The sequence below is a fragment of the Hydra viridissima genome, unplaced genomic scaffold (assembly GCF_058129835.1).
Source record: "Hydra viridissima isolate aposymbiotic clone 2 unplaced genomic scaffold, HvirCarnegie_v1 scaffold_8, whole genome shotgun sequence".
In the NCBI taxonomy this organism is placed as follows: Eukaryota; Metazoa; Cnidaria; class Hydrozoa; order Anthoathecata; family Hydridae; genus Hydra; species Hydra viridissima.
The window spans coordinates 17,892,562-17,915,324 of NW_028324307.1; the positions used below are offsets into that span (position 1 = coordinate 17,892,562).

The 22,763-nt window shown below is 29.8% G+C and overlaps 1 protein-coding gene and 1 long non-coding RNA gene across 8 annotated transcripts; one reads left to right on the top strand and one right to left on the bottom strand.

Moving 5' to 3' along the window:
* Window positions 1-13: 13 nt before the first annotated feature.
* Window positions 14-10,299, bottom strand: LOC145194970 (uncharacterized). 4 transcript variants are annotated; one of them, XR_016454719.1, is made up of 3 exons: window positions 9,685-10,297; window positions 7,488-8,924; window positions 14-160 (listed from the first exon to the last, which is right to left on the bottom strand). It is a non-coding gene; the product is annotated as an uncharacterized LOC145194970 (long non-coding RNA). The 4 variants fall into 4 exon arrangements; XR_016454717.1 differs by lacking the exon at window positions 14-160 and adding an exon at window positions 2,320-2,602; XR_016454718.1 differs by lacking the exon at window positions 14-160 and adding an exon at window positions 2,624-2,819.
* On the top strand, window positions 4,547-22,649 carry LOC145194969 (uncharacterized). 4 transcript variants are annotated; one of them, XM_090094929.1, is made up of 14 exons: window positions 4,547-6,853; window positions 10,590-10,697; window positions 11,019-11,114; window positions 11,234-11,365; window positions 11,531-11,600; window positions 11,806-13,764; window positions 14,049-14,141; window positions 15,970-16,214; window positions 16,323-16,406; window positions 16,550-16,609; window positions 16,738-16,882; window positions 17,116-17,246; window positions 18,572-19,483; window positions 19,608-22,649. In XM_090094929.1, exons 1-14 carry the CDS (start codon window positions 6,830-6,832, stop codon window positions 22,407-22,409), a joined length of 6,861 nt encoding a protein of 2,286 aa, XP_089951055.1. In that variant the 5' UTR covers window positions 4,547-6,829; the 3' UTR covers window positions 22,410-22,649. The 4 variants fall into 4 exon arrangements, with proteins under 4 accessions (XP_089951055.1, XP_089951057.1, XP_089951056.1 ...); XM_090094930.1 differs by lacking the exon at window positions 4,547-6,853 and adding an exon at window positions 10,264-10,461; XM_090094931.1 differs by lacking the exon at window positions 11,806-13,764.
* The last annotated feature ends 114 nt before the right edge of the window (window positions 22,650-22,763 follow it).

Sequence of the window (22,763 nt, forward strand, 5' to 3'; positions counted from 1 at the left end):
ACTTATATGCATCAACAATGCGTCCACTTTTCATAGCCATCTCTTCCATACGCGTAAAGAGACTGATGATCCGTTAGAAAGTTGTTTGGACAAAATCTTGGACCATTTTTGTTTTATTGCCTTCCTATAGTAAGTGTCCGGCGGTTGGAGATGGTGGCTCCTGTGTTGAGATAAAAATATATTACATCAGAAAGCACAAATATTGTACTATGAGGCTGTTTCGTCATCTAGTGGCGAAAGATACACGCAAAATTGTACTTAGACAAAAACCAATTTAAAATCTTCACGACAAATGGCAGTGAGATGGCGATAACAGATTTATGAAAAGCAACCTTAAAAGTTATCGTTAAACTTCATTTCATTTCTCAAAGAAAAATAAGAAGCCACAAGGAGAAAGATCGATACGATAATTTCAATTAATAGCATTAAACAGCAAATCATATTTAAAAGTTGTAACAATCAATAACTTGTAGATAATAATATAAAAGTAATAAATATTACAGGTCATATATATTACAAAAGTGGTAAAATTAACCTCTTTGCTCGCAATATAAAAAATGGCGAAATCATCTCGGTTTTCCCTTTCAGCTGTTTTTTTTATTTTTTTTAAGTTTTTCTTCGTTCTTTACAATCGCTTTTTTTTTTTTTTTTTTTTTTTTTATGATTTGTAAAAAAGAATTTTTTTTTTGTTATTTTGCGAAAATATTAGGGCTTGAGTACTTTCATTTTATGCATTGAGAAATTTTTGTTTGTGTAAAATGCAAAACTTTAGTCTGTTGTCATTTAGGCCTTTGTGCAGCAAAATATGAAAATCAAAAAGCCAATTTTCTCCTGCGGATGTTGTAACTAAATTTTGAAGTATATTGTATATATTGTAAGTATATACTTTTCTCGGGTTCAATGAAGTTTTTCTTTACTTTTGACAATAGTTTCTTTACTTTTGACAATAGAACTTAACGTATTTGATAAAGTGGTCCGTAAATGCAAATGGGAAGACAATCTATCAAGCACAAGGGAGCTAAAAACATTTAAAATGAACTTTTCACTGTTCCCTTTAAATAACTGGATTTTCGTTTACTTAGAAAAATTGCTCCAACTATTGTAAGGGGTGATGAGTACGACATATGAGCTGAGTACTTTTTAAGTAACTTTTTGCAACTGCACAAGTTCGTGCAAACAAATATTCTGAAAGAGGTCTTCAGCAAATTATAATAATTATAAATAAATCAACAAAGTTTTTTAGTATATAAGAAATTAAGCTTCTTATATATTTATATATTTTTTTATATATTTAAGAGTTTTTTTTTAATCTGTATTTTAAAATTTTTAGAATAGAAATTTAAATAATTCATTTTTATGTTTTTATAAAACAGTATTTCTTCAACCTTTTGATTTTTATTAAGAGAACTTTAAAAAAATTTAAAAAAAACGTTTGATGTTGGAAGTGTTGAACTACAACTCGCTTTCACCTGGGAGCTATGTTATGTTTGAGTTAACTTTGTATTTTTAAGTAAGTAATTTAGAAGCAAGGGAAACGAAAAAAATTACAAACATAAGTTTATAAGTTTCGATATAACGAATCATGAAACATGAGAAACAAGTTTAAATTCAGTTTTGCAGTAACAATGAGAAATTCACATAGTTTTTTGTTTTGTTTATAACATTTAGTTCACGTCGTTGTCACCAAAAAAATTTTTGTTTTCATACAGGATCAGAAACTAAAGCTTTTAAAAATGTTAAAAATATTTTAAAATAAAGAAACACAAAAAGACGAAAAAAAAATTGTGATGTAGAAGTCAAAATACAGGAATGCAGAGTAAATCCAACTAGCGTTGCAATATAACTTGGCTGTTACTTAATCTAAGCAGCTGCTACAAGAGGCCATAGATTGACATTTCCTTCTAATGCATGTGGCTTTCATTAATTCGATGACATTCACTTGCTCGGTCCGTAATTGAGTTTATTTTTTTTACAAATGTAAAAAAAATAAACTCAATTAAACATTAACCTCATTTACTCTCACTTCATTCGATTCTCAAAGAATTCAAAGAAGAATTCTTCAGGAAGAAGAATTCTTCAGGAAGTTTTTCGTGTGATGAAATTGACATTTTAAATGCCCTAAGGAAATGACCGGAAAGTTTGCTAAGTTTGTGTAAAGAAGCTTGGAAAAAAAAGTTTATTTTAGAAATAAGTTATTTCCTCATACTAAATTGAACGATTCATTGAAAAATATAAAATAATTTATGAAGAACAATGTGTTAAAGGTTTTTTGATGATTTTTTATTTTTTAGTGGTGTTGCGTTTTATAAATTCGATATATTTTACATATTCCTTATATTTTACATATTTTGTTTATAACATACAGAATACTACCATTTCATACGTCATTCATATTTATATTACAATAGGCTTTGTCATCTTCAGGATATTATTATGCATTCAATTATTTAAGATTTTTTAAAATCTTATTATAAAATTTTTCCAAACTGCGTCAAGAAAATCAACTTAAGCCAAAACTTTAGGTAATAAGCAAATTGTAGCCATTTAATACCATCCATTTTAAATTAGTTAGACTCGTTTCTATCCGCTATTATCGCCGTGGCTGAAATAAAAGTTGTAAGAAAATAAAAAATCTTTAATTGAATTAATTTATATTAAATTAATTTTATTAGCTTAACAATTAATAATATTATAATAATTAATAATGACATAATAAAGTTTTAATGAAGTAATATTTTTAATTCGCTGGTTTCCAGAAGAGTTAACGCATTCGGTAACGATAACGGTTACTCTCTATTTTCATTCTAACTTGATGGAGGCTTCAGAAATAAAAACAAAAAAAAAAATTTTAAGTCATAAGTGTAAGCATTGCTATTTTGATTTTTCATTTATAACGAATAATAACAAATAAACTACAAACTTCTATATCAGTCATTTGAAATAAATCGAGTTTAAAATAGTTTATATGTTTAGGTATACAAAATGATAAGATTCCGGAAAAAATTTTTCAATGCCTCAAATACCTTATATTATTTTGTTTCAACCCTTTAAGACATTGCATAGAATTGCTATTCGAATTAATCCTCTCAACTTATTTTTCAAAAATAACAAATTATGTATAAATATAAGTTCTTAAAGAAAAACCTCTGCTGTTTTAAAAGCGTAAAGAGTTCCATTTTAATAAATTTCTGAAACTGTGATTTATCTTAAAAGACTGAACTAAAAATCCTTGCTTTATTTGTTGTTTTTTGTTGCTAACGAAAAAACTAAACCCCGATAATTCTTTAAGAGTCAACAGTCATCAAGGTTTACTCTTCTTTCTAACACGATATGAACTTATAAATATAGTACAAAACACACCCATTATTTAAAGTTTTCGGTGAAAAATGCATATCGAAGTTCAGTAATCTGCTATGACAAAGTACAATAAAACTAATTTTTACAGTTGGTATTTTGAAAATGTGTTTCTGAAAAATGAAAACATCTGACTTTGATTTCATACTGCTTTTTTTTGTGTATAGTGAAAAAATAACCCAAGGGCCTTTTTTGTGAACACATAGGTCTTAGAATCGTCTACATCGTTAGAGTTGACGGTTCTAGCAGTTAATTATGCTAAATAATAACCATTTAGTATAATCAACTCGTTTATCTCCCAAATGGTTATCTACCAAAGTCTATTTTGCACAAATGAGAACATTTTGTTAAGTCTCATGCTATGCTGCATATTATATTTGCGGATGAGAGGGGGGGGGGGGGGTAGAGTTGGGAATCTGGCGGAGGAAGTGAGAATATTATTACTAATTCTTCCTTATTTAAACTCATCACAAACACTTAAATCACTTATATAAAAATGCATCAAAATCTTCAGACAAATGACAGTTTGTTATGACTACTTTAACGTTTTTCGTAACTATTTGTAATTTAAAAGCATAAAAATGCTTTGAAATTTCAAGTTTAGATAAAAGCTTCTTTAGACCTTGATCACGCCATTTTATGTTGATTTTTTGTAGTTTCTTTACTTTAAAATCAGTAACATCATTTTTTTGGCGTAAAAAAATTTAAAAACCTTTTAATAAAAACTTAACTTTACTTCATTTTATTTGTGCCGTTATCACCTTAAGCTTAGAAAAAAGGCAAATGACAAGCGAGGTTCAAGTTTTGATAGCGTTTTTCACATCAAAAGAAGGTGAATTTCAGCTTGAAGTGAATAAGGTAAGTTATCTTTTACTCGGTAAGTTATCTTTTACTCATTTTTCAGAGCATCAATAGAGTTTAATGTAACATCGTTTTAATTCAGCTTTTGCAAAGTTTGCGAAAATGTTCTTAAGTCTTAATAGTATTAAAATCAACAAAAAATCTTTTTTTATCTTTTGAAAATATAGAAACGATGAATCGTTAGACATTTATCGATAATAGAAACGATGAGTAGTTAGCAAATCGTCGGCTTACTTAAGAGACCTTCTAAATCCATTTTGTGCATGAAATTGACTTTGAATGCAGATATATGAAGAATTTAATTTTACGCATGATGCAAATTTGTTCAGAGTCGGGTACTGTGTTTAATAAAACTAGGCGTAAATTTTTTAAAATTGTCTCCTGAAAATTCTTACACGCTAGATATAGAATGCTTTACAAATAAGCTGAGAAACAGCTGATGGCTTGAACGTTTTGCAGTGAGTAAAGACCTCACCGTATTTAATAATGTCGTGCATCAGGTGGTTAACTCTGTTGATTTACCTAATACTTCAAGTATATTTTATACAAGATTTAATTCGCTCGTAACAAAATTAATGCGTTTAGTTTAGGAATGCATTGTTCAAATCTGCACGTGAAATAATCTGCTCACAATACACTATGCAGTGATAAAGTTGTCGTCGCTAAACTCTTAGAAGAAAGAAATTTTGCTTATTTGAAGAGAGTTTTGTTTTAACGTTTTCTGATTCAAATTCAAGTAGGTGAGGTTGTACTTCATACTAAAACAGCCAAGGCTCTTGAAATAACAGGTGTTGTATATAAATAAAGATAAACGAAAACATGTGTAGATGCGAGTTTAAATGTTTACTGTGTATGAGGGGTTTATAAGTATTTTTAAATTGTAAAATTGTAATTTTAATGGTTTTAAATGACTTTGTTGATACATTCTGTAAGCTTACCATCGCTAGCTCACCAATAACAGCACCACGGGTACCATATCCAGCTTAGTAACGAATTACTTTACCTAAGCGTGGCACAACGTCACTATTTACAAACCATTTCCATATTTTCATGTCAGTTGTTTTTAACTCCATATTTACTAATTGAGTTCTGAAAAATTTACTAGATAATTAACATCATTGATTTCACGGAGCTCATCAGTTATGATCATTTACAGATTTATTCTGGTGTTTTTTTCTAAGTTTTACGTTAAGGAGTTTTGTTGTATTTGCTTACGTCATGTTGTGTTGATTTTATTTGAATGTTTACCTTTTGTGTGTGTGTACTTTTTTTTATATATTTTTATTATCCGTGACGCATGTATCGTACTTTGATTTTTCTTGGTACGCAATTATTTGGGACTACAGTGAAAAGCTTATTTCAGGAAATCACAGCAAGCTGATTTCCAGAAATATCATTTCCCAATCAAACTATTATTTGCTTTTGCGTTTATCCTTTGAGGATTGATATAAACGTTAAAAAACTGTTTCGTAGTGAGGCTTTAAAATAAAACGGTTTCTACTTGCCTATAAAATGGTTCCCCTTAAAAAAAATGATTGCGGCAAAAATACTTGACAAAGCAAGTAGATTAGATCAGTCATTTGTGACATCTTCTTTCGAATTATAACTTTTTTCGATAAAAATAAAAAATCACGTAAAATCTAAAACTTTCTTTACTCGCAGCAAAAATCTGCAATATAACGAAAAATCTCAGTTTTACAGTTGGCCGCTTTGAGTGTAAAAAAATTGTTCAAGACAATTACTTGATATGGATCTTGATTTGAAAAAGGATTTAATGAGAAGAGAGGAAGGAAATATTAGATTATGGATCTCCATCATTTTTATTAATCAAGCTAAAATTGCTGACTATTTTTGAAAATATTTCTCAACTTTTTAGACTTTTTAGAAACCTAATATCCAATTAATCGGTGTATTTAAACGAATTATTTATGATATTGCCAATATAAACTTTTTTGTAAGAAGTATTGATAAATCTATTGGAATTATTTGATAAATAAAAATATTTGAGTAAAACATTAAATAAAAATAGTTTGCATGGAGTTGTTAATAACTGTAAGATATGCATTTATTTTTGTCGTTTATAAAATACAAATCAAGTTTTCCGGGTTTTTTTTTTTTTTTCATGTTTCTCCCATATTTGTAAAAACATACTTTAGAAATTTGCTTTATGAGTTAAAAAAAAAAAAAAATTGTTCTAGTATCATAGGCTCTCGAAAGAAAACCTTTGTAAAGATTAAAATCTTGTAAAAAGTATTTTTTGACTTGAGGTTAAAAGCTGACTTTTTTTGACTTCAAAATCACGTTTACGTCTCCTGAAAATAAAAATACGCCGCAATTTACAGCTTTGTGAGGCACCAACCTTCGCTAATTAACACCACTACCTACCTTCAATAGTTCGAAAGCTTTATGTTTTTCTGTTCATCTCTTAGGAAAGAATTTTTATAAATCCCTTACATATTCGTGTAAAGCTGTTTTAATCGTCAAGCGTTTTACTTTAGAAAATAAATATATACGCTTTCAGAGTGGAAAAACTTAATTCCGATTCTTCAAAACAAATCTACTTGGTGACTATTATCCAAATAAAAGAAAGGCAATTAATAACTATCAAGATAACATGGTCAAACGCGATAAGATATTGGTAAGTCAAATATTTAATTCATTTCATTTTGAAATTTGTTACGGTTGAATTGTTTCCTGGCTGATTTCCTAAGCTTTTTTTCGTTTAATTTAGCGCGCACTGCACGTGCGTACAATCCGGTGATTTTTATATATTTATTTTGTACTGTTATATGGATTTTATTACTAATCATATGGAAAAAAACAAACAAATAGGCAACTTATAATGTAGCTATTACGTTAAATGGGTCTATGGAGTTAAGTTGCTCCAAATTAATCGCATTTGAATTAATTTTTACAAGATTTACTAAAATCGTCATTATGTTTTGTCATTATATTTTGTGATTATTTTTGCTGAACCAACATTAACCAAAATTAAAAATTTATATATATATATATATATATATATATATATATATATATATATATATATATATATATATATATATATATATATATATATATATATATATATATATTAACTCTGGTACCGATAAATTCTGTTCTAAATCTGAAGAAAAATATAAGTCCAAAAAAATCGTTAGTTGATTCAAGGTTTGGCCCTCGAGCTTCAAAGTTTTAAGTATATTAGAGTTTTGCAACCAGATTCGTAAATGGCAATACATTTAATTATTATTTATTTAGGTAAATCTTACCAGAATTTGAAGTTAAGTTGATTATTGTTCATGTCCATTGTCCACTTGCTCAGTCACATTAAACAAAGTTTTGAATTGAGTCATGTTAGTCAGATAAGCTGCAATAGTAATGATTTAAACATTGGACGTCAAAATGTTCTTTCACTTTAGTGTCCTGTCACCTTTGTGTCGGCTCACATTAATATTTCATTAGTGCATTCAAATTAACTAATTTCATTTATTGACCACTGGAAATGGAATTGTAACGTGTTAGAAGGGATCGTTTAGTGCAATCAAGAAAATGGTTCAAATGATTTTGGACAACTTGAATGAGAAATTGAAGTTGACCTTCATCTATTGTCAGCTTTCTGTTGAAATCTGTCATTGATGACTGCCAGTCTTTAAGTGCATGTTTATATAACTTAACTTGTTGCCATCGAGAAGGTTCTTTGGTTAATAATGTGTCTGGAATTCCTAGAAAGGGGAAAAGGTTCTTTGAGTTGTTTGTACAGAATTGTTGAAGAACTTGTGTACTAAGAAATATTTTTTACTTTACACTGAAGCTTATTGGTGGTTATCAGCTGCTACTTCTCCCGTGGCTAAATATTAATCTTTTTGAATTATGTGACACTCTGGATCAAACAAAATTAATCGAACCAGTTTCTTTGATATATACCGCTATTAAGCCAAGCTTCTTGTTGTAGCAGCCAAAACTGCTTTATATGGATATCAGAGCAGTTGTTCCATGAGCCTGAAGTTATTCAACAGCAGGTGCTGCAGTCATCTAAGCTCATAGATATATGATCACAGAAAAGGTGGTGAGATCACAAATTACTTGTCAACGCTTCACTAAGAATAAAAGTCAAGAAGTTTTCAAAAGCCGATGTTAGTCCAGGAGAGAGAGTGCGCTGGGAGTTTTTCTTTATCAATGTCTTCTGTTTCTTTTGCATTACTTAAAACAGATGAAAAAATGAGCACACAGAACATTGATTGAACAAATTCCAGTTCTTTATGTTTGTTTTTGACGCCTAGCCTTTACCGCCTTTTGCTCTCTTGTATGGTATTTTTTTCTATTTCCACCTTGCCCAGTACTCCAAAGGAACCTTATAAATGAGTTCCTCAGAGAGAGAAAAAATGCTCATTCATTTGCTACTTTAGACACTGTGAGTGGATCTAAATATGTAATATCAAACAGAATGCACACCTGTACAAGGAATTTTTCCTTCATCATCCTATACCCTGGAGTTGTTTTGCATTTCAACATCTAATGGTTTTTCCATTAACTAAGGATTGCTTTCAGCTTGTTGATGTAATGTTTTACTTTTCAAATGGGTATTCCAGTCTTTCCCCAGAATGCTGATAATGCTTTGATTGACTGTTGACTAGCTTCTTGAATGCCATTTTTTCTTCTTTACAGAGGTATAGAATGTGGAAAAAATGATCTCATCCTCATTTAAACTAAAAGAGTAAACATATACTTATTCCCTAGTTTCCATTTTAAGCTCTTAAACAAATAATTTATCTGCTTGGTAGCGCACAATTGAGAATCTATCCAATTCAAATGTATAGCTAAGCTGCTTTAACACAGATGTTTAGGTAAATCTGATAATTAACTGGTTGCTAAATAAATTTTGAAACACATTACGCCTTGATGATCTTTTATGGCCAATGCACTGCGATTACACAGTGTTTATAGCGTGATTATGCAGTGTTTATGTTTATGTGATTATGACCAATGCACTATGATTATACAGTGTTTATGTGTGAATGAAACAAATATTGGTTATTACATTAAAGCACATCATTAAATAACTGAAACAAAAAAAATCATATTGCATTATTTCAAGGGTTTATGCAGCATACTGTTTAAACTTTAATACATGCATATATATATATATATATATATATATATATATATATATATATATTGCAACTTAAAAAAATTATAACTTCACTAAGCCCATTAATTATTAGACTTTTTCTTTGAAAAGAAATTTATTAAAGCCTAAAATTTTTCAAACTTTTCATTTTTGCATTAATTTATAGAGAAAAAGTAATTCTATGATCAGCGAAGGATTTTATGCTAGAACGTTTTTTCATAAGCAAATCTTGTATGATTTGATTGGTGTAAATTCAAATCTATGCATTTTTTATAACTGTATATATATAATTTTTTGTATCATTTATTAAAATTTTATAGACATTAAAAACATCTTACTCTTTGATCCTGCAAAACGAACTATCAACCATTTTGTTCTATGCAGTTGTTTTAATGTATGTATGTTTGTCTGGTAGTCATATTCTGATACCATCCATCACTCTTACGTGTTGAAATTGTTTTTGTAATGTTCGACATATCTGTTATTTAAGTTTCTTTTCAATATGTCCTAATTCACTTCAATAATCTAGTTTATAACCTACCCAAATAATGAGGCAGGAACCAAGTGGAATCCGAAATTTCAACTTTTTCTTTTGTGACGAAGTTACCAAGCAACTTATCTTTTGAGGAATGAGTTCTTTTGAAATTGCATCAGAAACTGCCAGACATCAGTTTTAGAATTAATCCAGTTTAAAATACCTTATTCTCTGTCTAGAAACAAACTTAAAGTAAAAGCGCGTTGATTCTAAACTGAAGATTTCATTAGAGAGACTTTCATTAGAAACAAAAAAAAATGTCTCGTGAATTAATCAAAAATTGTCTAAGATCTGTGCAACTGGAGCAAATATATTTGTTCAACGCAGAATATATAAGCAAATATCATTTACAAAACTTTATTTAACTGTTATGATACCTGAACTTTAGAGTCACTGCATTGTGATTGACATGTTATCTCAATTATTGCTGAAATGTTATCTTCATAATTGACGATGATAAGTAATTTAATGACGTTTGTAACTAAGTCAACCCACAAATTTCTAAAGGATTGTTTATTTCAGAATCAATGCATATTTAATAAACGAGTTGACAATTGCTTAAAAAAACATGGGCAAAAAGGTAAGTATACAAATGAGAACGAACGTATTTTTTCACAGGCTGTAAGAATATATCAATCGGGTATTTTAGTTTCTAATACTTGGAAAATTATTTGAATCAAATTAACTTGTATTTGTTGATTTTTTTAGGTGAGCGATGTAAACATTGATGATTTGCTGGACGACGAAGGTTGGTCGTTGCTGAACGAACTGACGGAGGAAGAACTTGAGTTGCTTAATGCTGACTTTGATCCAGAGGTGAAAAGCGTTTGAAACTTAAATTTGGAAAAATATTTTGACCACATTTTTTTTTGTTTTGATATATTCGTGAAGATACTGACGTTTTTTTTAATGACATTTACTTAAATGTATGCAAAAAAACAGTAAAACCTATTGTAACAATAAACAGCGATTATAATATGGTACTAAACTTTGTATTGTACGTGACGCATTTGCACCTATTACGAGCATGTAAATACACTGTAGCAAAATAATGCCCTCGCCACTTTTTTAGCAAGTTTCATAATAAGTTAGTCGGTTATCCTAGTAGTTGCATATGAACTCATTTCTATGTTTTAGAGTTTACTAACTCCAATAATTGGAAGAAAGTTTGACTCAACGCAAAATGGACCTATGTTCAAAAAAGAGGATTTGGTTGAAAACCTTGAACGCATTGTAAGTTACGCTCCGCTCACTCGCAAGAGAGCAGCATTATTCTAAAGTAATCAATCTGTCATAGCATTCTTAATCAAACTTTGGAAGTTATCTTTTTTTTTTTTATGTTGGTGTTTAAGGTTGCTGAGAGCATTCCTGTGATAAAAAATGAAAAGATTCGGAAGAAAGAAGAAGTGAAGAAGCAAGAGAAAGAAGAGCAGCTTAAGCGACAGTATTCGCGTGATCGACCTGATCTCGTTCCTCAAAGAAGTGTAAGTATTGTGAAAATGTTTCGATGATGAATGGTCTCCTCTTATTGTTAAAATATCCTTCCGTTCGATTCCATTCCACCCGAAAGTTAAATAACTGTTAACATAAAGGAAAACGATTTTTAGTTGAGATTTTATTAGATTTTGACTTTTAATTTTTTAAATTAGATTGCATTGACCGAAGAAGAAGAAGATCTTTTAAATAATGCAACCGAAGAAGAGCTCATTGAAGCCGCAGGTAAATTTGTTATTTTCTTTTTTTAACTTTAAGAAACTAGGTGGGGTTTTCTGATGATGCATAACTAGTTACTAATAATTATTACAGGGGCCAATGACGTAGTTTTACTCTGAGATGTAAATCGTTTTTGTTTTTACATATTTCGACATTTCATATAATTATCCGCGTTATTTATGCCCATTGCATTTTATTACCCGCGTTATAGAGGATGTGAAGCAAGATTTCACAAGACATTGCGACGGTTTGCTTGCTTTAAATGAGGATCAAGACAATCAATCGAGGAAATTAAGGATGAGTTCTAGTATAACAGAATGCCACCGCGTGCCACATGATGTGGACAGAAAAACCAAAAATCATTTTGTAGGAAGTAAAGAATATTCGTTTTTTAATGAAGAAAACGAAAGTAAGAGTGAAAGGGTTTATGAAAATTTCAAGAAGTTGCTGCAGTACAACGTCAGTAGAAAAAAGTCTAAAAAATTTCGAAAATCAATCTTTTGTCGCATCAAAAAGTATAATGATTTTGTATTGCAGTACAACAATAAGATTGATGAATCTGTAAGAGCAAATGAGCAAAAAGTGAACAGAAGAACTGATCCTATTTCTAGTGGATTTAAGACTTCTACAAAAAACTTTCCTACATCTTCGAGAGAAAAAAGATACATCGATAATGTTTATGAACCATTTCAAATGAACTTAAATATTTACGTTAAGAAAGATAGTCCTGTTAAATCTTATCGAAAACGAAAATTAATAAAAATTTTTGAAAAGAAGATATCTGAAAAACTAGAAAATATTGCAAGCGAATTTAAGGAAATTAGTTTAAGAGTTGACATAAGATTAAATATTGATCGTAATAACCCAACAGGTGTACAGAGCGCTACAGCTCATTATACTGTAAGCCCTGAATCCGAGCAAAACGATCTCGATGTTCGGTTCAATTTCAACAACAAAAATATGACGAACGAAAATACAGAACATATAAGACGGCTAAAAACAAAGCTGAGAGAAAACTTCAATATCTCATCAAAAGATAAAACTGCATCGCTGGAACATTTTCATGCAAAAAGTGAAGAATTTAAAAGTTCAAGCATTAAAAATTCGAACTACAGTCAGAGCTCAGCTTCTGGAAGGCGATCGTGTGACTCAGGGATTGGTCAAACTCCAACAAACTTTGATGAAGTCTTTCACGACGACTACGACGGAATACCTCTAAGCAATTATGCAAATGATGCAAATTATACAAGCAATGAGCCTGGTAGAGAGTTTTATAACGAAAAAGGTAAATTAAAAACTGATTACGTCAGCGAAAACCAGTTGTATCAAGAAAAAAGTAACAGTTTAAAAACGAAAGTGAATAAATTTAGATATTCAGAAGAAAATTTTAAAACTGATTTTCATAAAGAAAGTAGAAATAACTTTTTAGTCGGACCCCCTTTTATCGAGAGCATCAAAGATCTTAAAGATTGCAATGATGTAAAGGATGGTTCTTACTTTTCAAATGATCAAACTTTGAACCGGAGGAGGTTTATTGAAAATGAAACTTCGAAGAAAAATTCTTCAGCAAGTATGCATGTTAGGTATCCGAATCCCGATTTGATTACTAACAAGCAATCAGACCAAAAACAAAGTACTCCGGGTCCACCACAAAAACAAGGCGCCCTGTCCTTGAAACAAAAACAAAATATACCCGTCTTGTCACAAAAAAACATTAAGCAAGATAGCTCAAGTAAATTAACTTGCAATGAAGACAAAACAAGCTTTAAAAACACGGAAAAAGAACAAAAACCAGTTACTAAGGAAGGAAATCACAGTAAAAAAACAGAGCTTGATAGGCAGCAACTTCATTCTGTTGACAAAAAAAGTAATGAAGAACGTACCTGTTATAAAAGCGATGGCCTTAAAGCACTTGATGAAGCAAGAGGCAAATTAAGAAAAATAGTGAGACCAGATCCAGAAAAAAAAGAAAATGAAGCAATAGAAGAACGACTTTCTAAATCTAATTGCTCTGCCACTGAAGAAAATATTAAAAAAAAGGATAATTTTTCCAGTCCATTGAATTCGCTTCTTCAAAAAGATAGTGAAGCATTAGATAAAAAAAAACAAGTCAGTGAAAAAGTTGAACAGGCTGACCATCGTGGAGTCTCCTCTGCTTTATTACAACAAGGTACGTTACCCGTGTCCATAAATAATGTATATAGTTTTATTATAGCTCTGTACGGTTGTCAAATTTTGAAATCCCTTATTTTAGGTTTCAAATAAAAAGTGCTATAACCAAAAATACAAAGCTAAATATTTTTATGTTGTTATCTAACGGACGATCAATATGCATCATCAAGGAACTTCATCTAGGGACTAAAAAGTTATTTTTTAACTGATGGTTTTTCCATTTAAGAAATTTAGCTTTAAAATGCTCGGAGATTCTAACAATATTTTTTTTCGACGTTTTAGCGTTGTTAAAGATGAATGGAATTTTAACCAACGAACAAATAAGCTCCGTTTGGGCCGGTGAAAAACCAAAAGGCTCTAGTATCCGAACTTCGTGTAAGTCTGTTTACAATATTTTTAATATTTTTATACTTTAAAAAGCGACCAGTGATTAACAGTTTTAACTAAATGAAAATTGCTTTTTTTTATTTCTGATTTGAGAGTACTTTCTGACACAAGCCTCGCCAATTCAACTTTTGGTGCAAACGAAACGTTTTCAAACCTTTTTTGCGCCATCCCCTACTTAAGCCTTTCTAAAGTTCGTAACCTTCTAAGTAGCATATATTTAATTTTTACTATCGTTCAAAAATTAAATAGCACAATGAAGAGACTTAAAACCGCATTTTTGAATTTTATCCCGTCGGTTCTCACTATGCCACTCTGTGGTATGTAAGATTCACGACGGGAAACGCTGCTGTAAACAGAGCTTTATAGTTTAACTTAAAGTTGCGCACAGTGAGACAAAATTTCGTGTTTTTTTTGCCAAAATTATTTTATTATTTCTTGTTATAAGAGTTATTACAAGTTTACACATTATTACATTATTAGAGTTATTACAAATTTACACATTTAACACTGAAACCTTAACACCTTTAAAAAAATTACGTTAAAAAGTTAAGAACTGGTTTTAACATCTTTTTTGCAAATAAAAAACTCAACAAACCACGAGGCAATATTTTTCTGTTAACAATGCATCTTCGTTTGGCTTATCGTGTGTCGTTACCGTCATTTAATGTTCTTGATCTTCCACATTTTGAGTAGTCAACAAAACTTTTTTACTCGAATACCCTTTTTTTGTTGAGTTATTTTTGTTTAAGTGCTCTCTTTGAGTGAAATACAAATGAGACACTCAAAAAATTTTATCTATGCATGAAGTGTAGATAATTCATATTGCAATCCTTCCAATTGTTAAGGAAGTTTCGTGATATTGTCAATGTTATTCATGTCTTTTATTAGACACACATATATACCCTAAAATTGCCATCTATCATTAACTTCAATGATATGTCTGACTGAAATGGACAAATTTTAAGATTCAAATTCAACGCAAGTTTCTAAAATTAACTTCAATAGTATGTCTGGCTGAAATGGGCAAGTTTTCATATTGGTTTCTTCAATAAGTATTCAATCAGCTTTCTTTTTCAAATCGGTTTTCTTTTTCAATTCTTTTTCAAATTTAGAACTGTGATTGTGACTTCGACAATAAAAAGTAATGAACAACAATAAAAGTTCTGGGTTCCTCTAAATAAACATTCCGGGTTTCAATAAAAAAAAAGTTGCAAAAAAGAAATAAATAAAAGTTGTACTAATCTACTACTAATACACAGAAGTTAAGAATAACAAAGAAAACAATGATAATAAATAAAAGGATATAAATTAAAATGGTACTCAGTAAGTTTAAAACAACATTAAGAATATTAATAACTTAATAGCAGTAAAAACTCGTCAAACTCGTTTGTCTACAATAATACAATAAACATGTTTTGATTATGAATAATTTTTAGCACGTAACGTTGACAACAGCATTTGGGTATTTAGCCACACTTTGTCCCTCTGAGCTGTTGGTCAATTTTACTGATTGTCTGAAATTGCGAGCAACATGTTTCGAGGCAGCATGTTTCGAGGCAACACGTTTCAAGGATATTTGTCTGATTTAGAATTAAAAATTGAATCAAATAAATTAGTGTAAAAAAATTTTATGCCTAAGTTTTTACTTCGTTTAACTAGTATTAAATTTTAAAGTTGCTGCAAGTGCATTTCAAAAATTGGCTATAAATAAGTTTTTAAAAATAAAGCTAATTACTGGTTATTTTTGTATATATTATATTTTTGAAATGGTGTACGGAAGGTTGTCTTTTATATTCGCTGATATTTTTTTTTATAGCTTCAGTGAAAGCTACGGAGCAAAAGAAATGTATAACCGCAGCCGACGAGGAAACAGAATTAGATGTTGTAGAGCTGATGAGGTGCTGTCGTGAAGATACAGACGATCTATTTTACATCTGCATCAATAACCAACCAAACTTAGAGCGGCAAATAAAGTTGGAAGTAATTAAAACAGTGGAACAGTCGCTAAAAGTTCGACATCTTTCAATGGCTATGACCGGACTTATAGATTTTGAAGTGAAGGTATTTACGTTTGATTCAATCAACTGGCTGAAAGAGTTTAACTTTTATTATCAACTTTATTTTTAACTTTATTTCAACTTTTACAATCAACTTTATTATATTTATCAGGAACTAGCAACTGCGCTCCGATATAATACTCGGTTAGAAACGTTGAACTTGGAGTCAAACATCATCACGATGCACGGAATATTAGTATGTTGGTTACTTTGTTGCTTTTTAAGCCGCAACTCTCGGTTGTCGGCAAATTTTACATTTAAAACGTACTGCCAAAAGGCCCGAAAGAGTTTTCTTGCAAAAATAGTTAGGAACGAGTTATATACTCGCTTTTTGTATAGGTTCTGATGGCTGAAGTTGGCCGCCATCCGTCTCTTAGAGAGGTGAAGATATCTAATCAAGTACGTAAAAAATTGCAAATTTGATTCGATCTAAAGCAGCCTTTTTTTGTCCTCGTCGAAAAATTTTATATATGTATATTAGACGACAAGAGAAAATAGAAGAATAATCTCTGATAACTTTATTGTAGAAACAGCCATTTGGATTACAAGGAGAAGAATGCATGGCAGCGGCCATTGATAAAAACGAAAATATAATAAAGTTTGGTTACTCTTTTATGCAGCCCGGACCGAGAAATAAGGCCGATAGAGCAATAATTAGACATAACGAAAATCGTAAGTTTTAATTTTTCGTTTTTTTTTTTTATTGTCATTTTTATTTTTCTCTCTTGAATTTTTTTTTCATCAAAAAATACAATATTAAATATTATACAATACTGTATGTTCATTATCAATATAACATTAATATTATATAATTGAGATCAATATAACATTAATATAATGTAATCGAGATCATGCCATATATCTTGAGCTTAAACTTCATAAAGATTTTTCTTATCGTCTATTAGTTCGTCAACGTCGTAAAAATGGCGAAGATGTTTACGATTTAAAGGTTGTTTCAAAAATACGTGATGAGTGGCCCCAACCTTGGATTAAAGTGAAAGGTCGAAGAGGTCTTGAGAAGCTCATTGAAAACAAGGTTTTGATTGTTCTATTTCCATTTTATGCTTTTTATTTCTCTTAGATTTTTATTTGGTATAAACCTATTCTAGAGGAAAAAGCAATTTATGAAATTTTCTCATTGTTTTCATGATCCAAATACAAGAAGGTCATTTGTATGAGAAAATATTGTCTCAATTTTCTTTATTTACTCTTTGGTAAATTTTTTTTAATTATCAAAGAATAAATAAATACCCACTTAGTTATCTTTATATAACAAACCCCACGTTGTTTATTAAAGTTACTTCACCTTTTTTTGTTTCATGATAATCATCGTTATCATCATCATCATCATCATCATCATCATCATCATCATCATCATCATCATCATCATCATCATCATCATCATCATCATCATCATCATCATCATCATCATCATCATCATCATCATCATCATCACCATCACCATCATCATCATCACCATCACCATCATCATCATCACCATCACCATCATCATCATCACCATCACCATCATCATCATCATCATCACTACCATGATATAACTATTATTATTAGTATAATTATTACTATCATTATTATTATCATTATTATCATTATTATTATTATTACTATTATTATTATTATCATTATTATTATTATTATTATTATTATTATTATTATTATTATTATTATTATTATTATTATTATTATTATTACTATTATTATTATTATTATTATTATTATTATTATTATTATTATTATTATTATTATTATTATTATTATTATTACTATTATTATTATTATTATTATTATTATTATTATTATTATTATTATTGTTATTAGTATCATTATTATTGTTATTATTATTATTATTATTATTATTATTATTATTATTATTATTATTATTATTATTATTATTATTATTATTATTATTATTATTATTATTATTATTATTATTATCATTATTATTTTTATTACTATTGTTATTATTATTGTTATTATTATCATTATTATTATTATTATTATTATTATTATTGTTATTATTATTGTTATTGTTATTGTTATTATTATTATTATTATTATTATTATTATTATTATTATTATTATTATTATTATTATTATTATTATTATTATTATTATTATTATTATTATTATTATTATTATTATTATTATTATTATTATTATTATTATTATTATTATTATTATTATTGTTATTATTATTATTATTATTATTACTATTATTATTATTATTACTATTATTATTATTACTTTTAAAAGTTTTTTTTATTAAGGTAAACAATTAAGAGTATAAAACTTTATTTAAAAAGCAAAAAATAAAAAAATATCTACTGCATTTTTCTGTAGGTTATGGACATGGGTCACATGGATAGCAGTAACACTGATAAAAAAGGTTTAAAAGAAACATCTCCAGCTCCAGTTGGAGCTTTCAACATTAAGGACTTACTTGCTCAGCGGAAAGCGACATTGCAATGTGCAAATATAGAAGAGTTAGAGAAAGAGCAAGAACGTAAAAGGAAGCAGCATTTTCAAGAAATGGAAGAGTATAATAAAAATAACAAATCACATGATATTGTTAGTAAAAGAGAAGACGATAAACCGTATAACAATCATTCAAATGGAGTTGAAAACGTAATTAAAAGAACGACGCAAGCACCTAAAAGTGTGACGCAAGCACCTAAAAGTGGGGAAACGAGAGGAATCAACATCAATGAGCTGCTTACACAACGACAAGCGATGCTAAAAAGTTCAAAACTAGAAGATTTAGAAAGAGAACAAGAGCGCAAAAGAAAAGAGCAATTCAAAGAAATGGAAGAGTTTAACAAAAAAGGTAAGATCGAAGATGCGAACAATGAAGTCCTAAAAGACAATCGTGTGTTGCAAACGAAACATGCAAAAATTGACGAAAAAAATAGCAAAGGATCGTTTTCTACGAATCGTACAGCGAACGGTTTTAGTGTGAACGAGTTGCTTTCACAGCAAAAAGCATTGATAAAAGGGAACAAAAAAATTGCAGAATTAGAAAAAGAGCAAGAGCGAAAACGAAAAGAACAATTCAAAGCGATGGAGGAGTTTGATAAAAGCAATCAAAATTCTTCTTCAACAGACAATTCATTACAAAAAACAGCTCCTAAAAACTCTGATTCTGAAAGCTTGGTAACTGTTTTATCCGAAACCAAACAAAAAGTTGTTGACGATAACCATAATTCCCGGTCCAACCCTAAAAACGTTCATCAAAAGAACGAAACTTTTGTTCAGGTAAAAAAATAATATAAAAAATTGCATAAAAACTTGTTGTTACGCTTATTTTTTCATATAAAATCTTTATAAAGATACTAGTTATATAATTGCATAATTATTTTCATTTGTAATTTATGCATAGGATAAATCTTCAAAACCTGACGACAATTCTGAAACATATGTTCCACCTCCCCATACCACTAATGAACTGAAGAAAAGTTCTAACAACAAAATTGAAAAAAATGATCTTAAACCAAGTGATAACCATTCCAGTAACAAAAACCCTGCAAAGAAAGAAGTAACAATAGAAAATGAAAAACTCTCAGAAGAAAATAAATTGAGAGATGCGGAGAAGAAAAGAAACTTATTTTCTAACAGTAAAAAAATTGGAGTTGAAGCATTACAAAAAACAGAGATTTCGGATACTAAGAAAAATGAAGCATCAGACAGCAAGAATGAAAATTTAAAGGATGCAGGAAAAAAGGAAGAAGAATCTAAAAAACTTGTTGATGAGAAAAAGAAAGTTGATGAATCTGAAAAGAAACAAATATTAGATAATAAAATTGCGACTAAAGATGCTGCTTCTCATTCGAAAAGCAACGTAGCAGAAGTGAAAAAAGGAGAACTCGATAAACTGAAAGAGCAAAGAGAAACAAGAAAAAAAGAGGAAGAAGAAGCTAAAAAAGCAGCAGAAGTGAAAAAAGGAGAACTCGATAAACTGAAAGAACAAAGAGAAATGAGAAAAAAGGAAGAAGAAGAAGCTAAAAAAGTAGCAGAAGTGAAAAAAGGAGAACTCGATAAACTGAAAGAACAAAGAGAAACAAGAAAAAAAGAGGAAGAAGAAGCTAAAAAAGCAGCAGAAGTGAAAAAAGGAGAGCTTGATAAACTAAAAGAGCAAAGAGAAACAAGAAAAAAAGAGGAAGAAGAAGCTAAAAAAGCAGTAGAAGTGAAAAAAGGAGAGCTTGATAAACTAAAAGAGCAAAGAGAAACAAGAAAAAAAGAGGAAGAAGAAGCTAAAAAAGCAGCAGAAGTGAAAAAAGGAGAACTCGATAAACTGAAAGAACAAAGAGAAATGAGAAAAAAGGAAGAAGAAGAAGCTAAAAAAGTAGCAGAAGTGAAAAAAGGAGAACTCGATAAACTGAAAGAACAAAGAGAAACAAGAAAAAAAGAGGAAGAAGAAGCTAAAAAAGCAGCAGAAGTGAAAAAAGGAGAGCTTGATAAACTAAAAGAGCAAAGAGAAACAAGAAAAAAAGAGGAAGAAGAAGCTAAAAAAGCAGCAGAAGTGAAAAAAGGAGAACTCGATAAACTGAAAGAACAAAGAGAAATGAGAAAAAAGGAAGAAGAAGAAGCTAAAAAACTCGCCGAAGAAAGAAAAAAGGAAAAAGAAGTTGAAAATAACATAAAACTGCCATTAGATACTAAAAATGTTGGTAAAAAAGATATTGGTTCTTCCTCCAAAGGTGAAAAAATAGAATTAAAAAAAGATCAGTTCATTAAACAAAAAGAACAAAGCGATGGTAAAAAAAATTTCACTGAAGAAAAAGGAAGAGTGGATCTTATCGAAAAAAACCCAAAACTGTTATTCGAGAATAAGAATTCTATCAATAAAGATTCTATCTCTCGTTCAAAAGGTGATGTAGCAGAACCGAAAAAAGGAGATTTTGATAAATTAAAAGAGCAAAGTGAAGCGAGGAAAAAGGAAGAAGTAGCTAAAAAAGTTCTAGAAGAAAAAAAAAAAGCTGAGGAACCTGAAAGCAAAACGAAGTTATCATCAGGTAGTAAATATGTTGACCTTAAAGGCACAGCAGAAGTTACTTCTAGCTTTAAAGGCAACGCAGCAGAATTGAAAAAAGGAGAACTTGATAAATCAAAAGAACAAAGAGAAGTTCTGAAAAAAGAAGAAGTGAAAAAAGTTGCCGAAGAAAAAACTAAAAGCAAAGAAGATGAAAACAAGCAAAAACTGTTATCAGTAAATAAAAATGTCGCCAATGCTGATGCCGCTTCTAACTTAAAAGGTGCAGCAAATATGCAAAAAGGAGAGTTAGACAAAACAAAAGAACAAAGAGAAGCTAGAATCAAAGAGGAAGAAACTAAAAAGAAAGCGGAAGAGGCTGAAAAGAAACAGAGGATGCTATCAGAAAGCAAGAACCTATCCAATAAAGATCCCGTCTCTCGTTCAAAAGGCGACGCAGCTGAATTGAAGAATGGTGAGTTTGATAAATTAAAAGAACAAAGAGAAACAACCAAAAAGGAACAAGAAGCTAAAAAAGTCGCTGAAGAAAAAGGTAAAGAAGAGGACTCAAAAGACAAGCAGAAGAACTTGTCCGATAAAAAAAATCTTGGAACTAAAGATTCTTTTCGTTCAAAAGAGGATTTTGCGGAGGTGAAAAAAGGAGATTTCGATAACTTAAAAGAAAGAAGAGAAGCGAGAAAAAAAGAAGAAGAAATTAAAACTTTTGCTCTTGATAAAAAAAGAGCAGAAGAATCTGAAAAGAAAAACAAACCAACAGAAAATATGAATCATGGAACCAACGCTTCAAAAGGTGAATCGCTTGAATCGAAAAAAGGAGACCTCGTTAAATTAAATGATACGAACAAAAAGGAAGAAGATAAAAAGTTTTTAAACCAAGTCGAAGCAAATGCAAGTAAAACTCAACTTCCGAATAAAAATTCTGTAAAATTTGAGAAAAAAGAATCACCAACTTTAAAAGAAAAAATGAATCACCCTGAAGTCAAACAAGTCAATCAAGCAACTAGTACCGCAACGGTGGAGAAGAAGCCTGTTGTAGAGAATAGTATTAACGCAGAAACTATTCAAGTTAGCAACGCGTCAAATAATTCGAAAATGGACGTTGTTTCGGACATTTTCTCCGATCGCAGTAACGATGATGGGGACGGTCCGAGGTTAAGTTTAAGAGAAAGAATGGCAAGAAGAGGTAAATGAGCTATTTTCCTTCGTTCATCTCAAGTTAAATAAACCCCCTGGTGAAACGGAAATGCTAACGAGCATCGAATCTACGTTATACAAGGCGATTGTTCAAGAAAATCAATCCGCTCCAAGAAAATAAATCATTTGTAAATGTAAAGAGAATGTTAAATTTGTTTTTATCCCACATATTAATGTATCACCTTATTGTAAATAAAATATTATTCTTTTTTTGAAAATAAAAATGTCAGTAAACAATTGGTAAAATTATAATTTTTTTGAGCCTTCTTTGGTTTACTATGAAAAAGTAAAAAATTTAGCATGCAACTGTGCGGAAAATGAAAAACCTTATTTCATGGAATTGGTTCCTTT